A 7,673-nucleotide genomic window follows, 5' to 3' on the forward strand; every position below is an offset into this window, starting at 1 on the left:
CCGACGCCGGCTTCCCCTCCCCTTCCGCTCCGGGCCGGGTGGTCTGAGGCGGCGCCCGGCGAGCGGCTTGGTCTCCTGGGCCCTGCGGAGCCATCGGAGGCGGAGAGCCCGGTCCCTGCCGGCGGGCGGCGGGCCAGGCCGGGCGCGGTTGTTGGTGGATCCAGGGACACGTGTGAGCACTCGGGCCGGTGTGGGAGGAGGAGGCCCCGGGGAAGCGCGAGGCCTGCGGGCCGGCCGCGGAGGGGCCGCTCAGACCTTTGAGCCCGGGAATCCGACCTCCCTTTCTTGTCTCCGTGCAGGGTTCGTTCCCGGGGACCCCACCCGGCGGACTCTTCATTGCTCGCGGGCTTAGAGCTCGCAGGTGGTTGCGACCATGACGATGACCCTCTTGGAGGACTGGTGCCGCGGGATGGACGTGGACATCCACCGGGCCCTCCTGGTCACGGGCATCCCGCAGGACTGCGGCCCGGAGGAGATGGAGGAGACCCTGAGCAGGGTCCTCTCCCCGCTGGGCCCGTACCGCGTGCTCAACAGGATCTTTGTGAGGGAAGAGAACGCCAAAGCCGCCCTCCTCGAGGTGGGCGAGGGGGTGAGTCTGCGGGCCGTTCCCCGGGAGTTTCCGGGAAGAGGAGGTGCCTGGAGGGTGGTCTGCAGGAACCCTACCCAGGATGCCGAGTTTTTAAAGAACCTGAACGAGTTCCTGGATGCCGAGGGGCGCACCTGGGAGGACGTGGTCCGCCTGCTCCATCTCAACGACGCCCCCGTGCCCCGGAACCGGAACCCGCCTCCGGGGAGCTGGGTAGAAGCTTTGGGGGCGCTCCTGGGGACCGTGATGCAAGTCATCGTCCACCTGGACTCAGAGCTTCGTAACCAGGAGGAAGCCAGGGCCCAGGAGGCCGAGGAGGCCTACGCCCTGGCCATGGCAGCGTCAGCCGCCGGGAGGAAGGGCCAGAAGGAGCCGGGCAGGGCTGCCAGGGGGTGCTCTGTCCTGACGATGGGGAACCCAGGCAGCTGGGATGACGTGGAAGATGAAGGCGACTCTCCCAAACCTTTGGTTCGTAAGGCTAGAGCCAAGACTCGCTCCAGGAGAAGGAAGCAGAAGAAAAGCCCCAGGCAGGAACCAGTGCCCTGGAAGAAACCCACAGGCCACCATTCCAACAGCCCGGCCTCCTCTGAGGGTCCCGAGGCTGAGGATGGGGACAACGGGGAAGTCCCCGAATGTCCCAGGAGCAGCAGAAAGCCCCGTGTGAAGCCGGAGGCGGCGGCTGGGAAGAAGCCTGCGGAGAAATGCCCCTGGAAGGCTCCCAGACACGCCCCTCAGGATGCCCGGGCAGAAGCTGCGGGCCCCGAAGTTGCCTCTGAGTCAGACCAGGACGATGGTCCCGAGGAACCGCCCAAGAAGAAGGCCATGGGCTGGGCCTCGGCAAAGAGCCCTGGCTGCATGAGGAGGAAGAAGAAGAAGAAGGTGAGCTTGGGCCCCATCTCTTACGTCCTTGTCGATGTGGAAAGAAACAAGAAGAAGCCATCGATTCCAAAGAAAGGGCCGGGCCTGCGGAGGGGTATGTCAGGCCAGAGGGCCCTTCCAGGCTCACAGCGCGCGGAGTCACCCGCCTCAACGTCACAGGGTACACAGGCCAAAGCAGAAGGCTCTGCTCCAGGTGAGTGTGACAACGGGAGTCATTGGGTTGTGTCTGCCAGCAGGTGAGGGGGAGGAGCAGGAGTGGCAGGTGGGGGCTGATGAGCCCAAGGAGGACCCCAGTGCGGTGGAGAAGGTGGGCGGCACACCATTGAGGGTTTAGAGGGCAAAAGCCCTGACCTCCCTCCTCCGAGCCCCTGAAGGCCAACATGGGGATGCCAGAGGGGGCAGGAGGTGGCAAAGCAAACCCCGCCACCCCCCCCAGCCCCCAGCTGTCTTCTGTTGGTGAGTATCCCGGTGGTAGTCTCAGGTTGTTCTGCTGCTCCATCTGACCATCTCCCTCCATAAGAGTTGAATGGTTTGGGGTTATAATGTTAGGGTAGGTGGCTTTGAGGTGGAGTGTTCTGGAGGCCTGGTTGTGGGGGTAGAAATGTTCAAGGACTAGAAAGCCCCAGAAAGTAAAAAAAAAAAAAAAAAAAAAAATCATTTGACACCTCTCCCTGCTTTGACTCTGTTGTAATTTATCCGCAGAACCCAGGAAACTTTGAGATGGGACCACCGAGCTGAAAGAAGACCAAGGAAGAGGTTCCAAGTTGGGAACAAAGCTTTCTCTTGTTATTGAATGAACCAAGACTTTTGACCCACTGGGTAGAAATTGGTTCTCAGAAGTAAATGGACCTGAGATCTTAGGTGGGAGGAATAAGGGAGGGAGGTATCCGAAACCCGATGCTTTTTTCTCTGCCAGGCCCACTTTCCCACCTCCTCGTAGGCTCACCTTCGAGGTTGGTGAGCCAATAAGCAGATTGGGAAGATTCTAGAATATTCACCTTGACACATGGGCAAGGTCACCGTTATGCTTATCCAAGTGTGACCTTTCTATCCCTTTCCCTGCTTCTTCTGAGTGGTCGGCTGACCTCTCCAGGGCCTGGCGTTCTCCCTCCTTCACCGCTGAGCTTTGATGGCGGGTAAGTTAAGCCAGCATCTCTGATGCAGACCCGCCTTCCTTGCTCCTCCCAGCCTTCAACTTCCATCCTCCAGTTATCTGACCCGAGGTGGTTAGGTCCCAAGACTTTGTTTTGGGGAAAAAGAATGGCCCTGAAGTATTTGAGTTTTAAGTTGTGTTAATAAAAATTGCCGAAACCGGTTTGGCTCAGTGGATAGAGCGTCGGCCTGCGGACTGAAAGGTCCCGGGTTCGATTCCGGTCAAGGGCATGTACCTGGGTTGCGGGCACATCCCCGGTGGGGGATGTGCAGGAGGCAGCTGATCGATGTTTCTCTCTCATCGATGTTTCTAACTCTCTATCCCTCTCCCTTCCTCTCTGTAAAAAATCAATAAAATATATTAAAAAAAAAAAAAATAAAATAAAAATGGCCCTTGGGATAAAACCCTGTCAGGAACCTGCAGGGAAGAGGGGTGATTGGTAGGGAGGGACTCAGGCTGTCCTGGCTTCCCTGCCCTGGGTCTATCTTATGCCACCAAACTCAACACCTTTGAGGCTGAAGACACTTCTCACATTGTAGTAAAAGGGAAAATAGTCTAAAAAATCAGGCTGTCAATTTCTGGCTTCTGAATAGACCAGAATACCATGTCTCCTGTGTATGGGAGCCTGGGGTGAGGGGAGCGGCTACCTGAGATCATTGGTTTCTAAACTATCCTGAGGAGGCCCAAGATGTGCTCAAAGATGTAATCCGAACCTGTTTTTTTTTCATTTAAAAACTCACTGAGAAATGGGTTCTTGAGTGTGTCATCAGCCAAACCCATCACATTGGAGACGCAAAATATTACCTTGAGTTCATACGTTAGCTTGTTTTTGTACAGGTCTCGAGTTAGTTGTTTCTGCCACTTATTTGCATATGAGTGCATTTCCTGTACGTGTGACTGATCCCACCTTATAAACGTCACTGCAGTGGGAGAAGTTCAGTCCCGTGCATGCCTGTAATGTCGCTTGTAATTCACGTGCTCTGCCACGCGCGGTTCTCAGTCGTGTGATAGGGAGTCGGTGCTTTACCGTGGTCCACAGTAATATTCTGTCAGAGGGAGTTGAGCCCTTTTACGTTTTCAGTCTCCCTTCTGACTTCAGTTCTTGTGATAAAGAATGTGAACAGTTGTTAGATGTCATAATTCAACTTGGAAAACAAACTTCTTGTGGCAGTTCCTTGCAAATTCCTGGATGAAGATGCAGAACAAAAGAAAGCAGTTTCAGTCGCAGCTGCTCCTCTGTGTGCAAAACACAGGGGCGGGTGGACTCGCGGCTGATGAAAGCCTGCAGCTCTCCAACAGCTGATTTCAAAGTCAGGCCCTCTGGAGCTTCATCGTGTTACCATGTAGATACCAGGATTAGGAATTGTCAGTGTAAATGTTTTGAAATAAAGTTTAGCAGTTCAAATACTGAGTCTTTTGTAGGAGGGGGCGGCATGGGCTATTTAATTTGAGAAACTGCCGAACAATACACACGTCCTGTTGCGCTATTGTCAGACCTGCTTTCGAGCTTCCATTTTCCGTAAGAGGAAGCCGTTGAAATGTCTCTCCTCTTTGCTGTATGTCCTTCCACCACTGAGAAAGGATCTCCAGCAGATTGCGGGGTTTCTAGAAGTTTCTAGGCCAGGTAACTGGTGATGTGAATTATCTGAAAATGTGAGTTTATTTTTTAAAATTTATCTTTTTTTAAATGTTTTTTTAGATGGATTTCAGAGAGAGGGAGAGGAGGGTAGAAACATCAATGATGAGAGAATCATTGATCAGCTGCCTCCTGCACACCCTCTACTGGGGATTGAGCCCGTAACCTGCACATGTGCCCTGACCAGGAATCTAACCGTGATCTCCTGGTTCCTGGGTTGATGATCAACCACTGAGCCACACTGGCTTGGCTGAGTTTGTTTTTAAAAGCAGCTGGATGATGGAAATCCTTGCCCCCCCTCAGAAGCTGAGGTCTTTAGCTAAAAACTTCGTTTACTCCTGCTTAATCCTGCCCCTGCTAGGGACTCCTGAACCAGGGTGGCCACTTGGTCAGAGTCACTAGGGTCTTTGTTAAATGGGCCCTTCTGAATCTCGGGACCCCTTGGGGGATGTATCTGTATCTTAATTTCTCCTGAGAATTCTATACACTCGGCAGGAGAGCTCCAGGGGGAATAATTTACACTCGAGGAAAGGGACAGATCCTTTGGGGTCAAGGTTGGTGTTTTGTGAAAGGAACATAGAGGTTGTGGGGGGCGGGGGGGAGATGCATGAGACACAGGGATGTGGGTTCAGAGGACTGCTAACTAATTGGCACGTGAGTGCCCACACCTGAAGACCCAGTGGGCCCTGCCCCTGCCCTCTCAGTGGGAACATCCATATTTGGCCAAGGTCTTTAGGTCCCTCCCAGAGGTAGTCTCACCCTCTAGTTACACCCAGTCCATCAGTAAAGTGGAAAGGCTCCCATGGCCCCCAGGTGGGGGGAGATCCGGGGTTGGGACCAGGTTAGGCACAGTTCTCTCCAAGCCATACTTTGTTAGTGAACAAATCATTCTGCAAATAAAGATGTGTGATGGTCCCTTCTGTTGAATATTTTTAAATGAAATAATACAGTAATATCTGTTAGTAAGTGCATATAGATATATTTGTTTCAGGAAGGTATCTATATATATAAAAGCCTAAGTGACCAACCATTCGACTGGCAGCTATGACACACACTGACCACCAGGGGGCTCAACACACAGGGATGAAAACATGCAACAGACTGATGAATCTCAGGTGGGCGGGGGTGGGGGGGAGAGATTAACCAAAGATCTTATATGCATACTAGAGGCCCAGTGCACAAAATTCATGCACTGGAGGGGGTGTCCCTCAGCCCAGCCTGCACCCTCTCCAATCTGGGACCCCAATCCGGGACTGCTGGCTCCCAACCACTCACCTGCCTGTCTGCCCCTAACTGCTTCTGCCTGCCAGCCTGATCACCTCCTAACCACTTCCTTGCAGCCTGATCGACACCTAACTGCTCCCCTGCCAGCCAAGTTGCCCCCAACTACCCTCCCCTGCAGGTCTGATCACCCACAACTGCCCTTCCCTGCTGGCCATCTTGTGGCTGCCATATTTTGACCACATGGGGGCGGCCATCTTGTGTGAGGATGTGATGGTCAATTTGCATATTACCTCTTTATTATATAGGACAAGAAGCCCGGTGCATGGGGTCCCTCAGCCTGACCTGCAGGGATCAGGCCAAAACTGGCTCTCCCACATCCCCCGAGGGTCCTGGGTTTCGAGAGCGTGCAGGCCAGACTGAGGGACCCCACTGGTGCACAAGTCTGTGCACCAGTCCTCTAGTATTTATACATTTTTAATTAATTAATTTTTTACAGCGATTGCTCTTGGAATGATGAGTGGGATAGAGGGCAGATGGAAGAGTGTGGGGGCCCTTTCAGGATTTATTTTGGTTTTCTGTACTTTTGTCAATTTCTAACTATACACTCATTTTTATTTTATTTTTTTAAAATATATTTTATTGATTCTTTTACAGAGAGGAAGGGAGAAGGATAGAGAGTCAGAAACATCGAAGAGAGAGAAACACCCATCAGCTGCCTACTGCACGTCCCCCACTGGGGATGTGCCCGCAATGAAGGTACATGCCCTTGACCGGAATCGAACCTGGGACCCCTGAGTCTGCAGGCCGACGCTCTATCCACTGAGCCAAACTGCTCAGGGCTCATTTTTATTTTTTTAAGTAGTAAATATTCAGCCATAAAAAGCAATAAAGTACTGATACCTGCCCTGATGTGGCTGACCCTGCAAAACGTGAAGCATAAGTGAAAGAAACCAGGCACAAAGAGCTGTGTGTTGTATGATTCTACTTACAAGAACTGGCCACAACGGCCAATCCAAAGCGACAGGAAGTAGATTGGCGGTCGCCAGGGGCTGGGGGAGGGGAAATGCGGAGTGACCGCTAGTGGGTACGGGGTTTCCTTTGAGGGGGGTGAAAATGTCCTGGAACTGGATAGAGATGGTCCTTGCACAACATCATGAATGGACTAAGTATCACTGAGTTGTACACGTCAGCTAACTTTATGTGAATTTCAACTCCATTTTTTAAAAAGTCTGCCAGCGGAATAATGGACCGTGTCCGAGGGGAGACAGGTGAGGGTTTTTAGTACTTTCCCTGCATTGAAAAAGTCACCAACCAAACACACGTGTTCGATGTGGAAGCCACGTCCCGCCGCTGCCAGGTGAGTGAGCGCTGCAGGCCGGGGGACAAAGCGTCCCCTGTCTGCGCAGGTGAATCCTTTCACCCCCTGTTCCTGGTTAGGAGACGTTTCCGCTTCCCAGGAGCCGGTTTTTAACACTCCAGCCAGGGGCCACCTGTTCTCGCAGAACCGGGAAGCGAGAGGCCGGCAGAGCGGAGTGCACGCGTCTGGTCGCTCAGTAAAGCCCCGCCCGGGGCTCGGCTGCCCAGGGAATGTTCTGCAGCGACAGCGAATGTGTAGCTGCAGCCAACAATGTAGCTAATGCAGCTCCTTTCCACGCTGCAGGCAGTTCTGAGTGTTCTCTGCCGGCCCTCACACTGGGTAAGAATGTGAGCGATCAGAGAACGTTCAAGGTCAGGACCCCTGAGCGGGAATTTCCTCCCGCTGCCTTCCAGGTGCTGCCTGCTGCCCTGGCCCGGGTGGCTCAGCTGGTTGAGCGCCCCCCCCCCCCCCCCCCCCACACACACACACACTCCGTGCATTGAAGGGTCGAGGGTCCCATTCCCAGTCCGGGCATGCACAGAACTGGCCTTTTTCTCTTTCTCTCTCTTTCTTTCATTCTTCCTCCCTCCCTCTCTCTCTGAAAGCATATCCTCAGATGAGGATTAAAAAAAAAAAAAAGATTCTGTATGTGCTTAACGGAGGCGTTTTCTGCCAGTAAAAGGTAAGCTGTTTTAAAAACTGTCAACATGTTGCCCTAACCGGTTTGGCTCAGTGGATAGAGCGTCGGCCTGCAGACTGAAGGGTCCCAGGTTCGATTCCGGTCAAGAGCATGTACCTGGGTTGCGGGCACATACCCAGTAGGGGGTGTGCAGGAGGC

General features: G+C 53.3%; 1 protein-coding gene across 1 annotated transcript; it reads left to right on the top strand.

Annotated features, from left to right (window-relative positions):
• Window positions 1-4,029, top strand: PNMA8A (PNMA family member 8A). Its single transcript, XM_070401993.1, has 3 exons — window positions 1-172; window positions 300-1,658; window positions 2,168-4,029. The coding sequence occupies exons 2-3, from the start codon at window positions 374-376 to the stop codon at window positions 2,182-2,184; spliced, it is 1,302 nt and encodes a 433-aa protein (XP_070258094.1). The 5' UTR covers window positions 1-172; window positions 300-373; the 3' UTR covers window positions 2,185-4,029.
• The last annotated feature ends 3,644 nt before the right edge of the window (window positions 4,030-7,673 follow it).

Source organism: Myotis yumanensis, unplaced genomic scaffold (genome assembly GCF_028538775.1).
Source record: "Myotis yumanensis isolate MYYU_CA2020_CCGP unplaced genomic scaffold, mMyoYum1.0.hap1 SCAF_23, whole genome shotgun sequence".
NCBI lineage: Eukaryota > Metazoa > Chordata > Mammalia > Chiroptera > Vespertilionidae > Myotis > Myotis yumanensis.

Coding starts and splice junctions, on each gene's coding strand:
- PNMA8A (XM_070401993.1), top strand. CDS start 374: ATGACGATGACCCTCTTGGAGGACTGGTGCCGCGGGATGGACGTGGAC.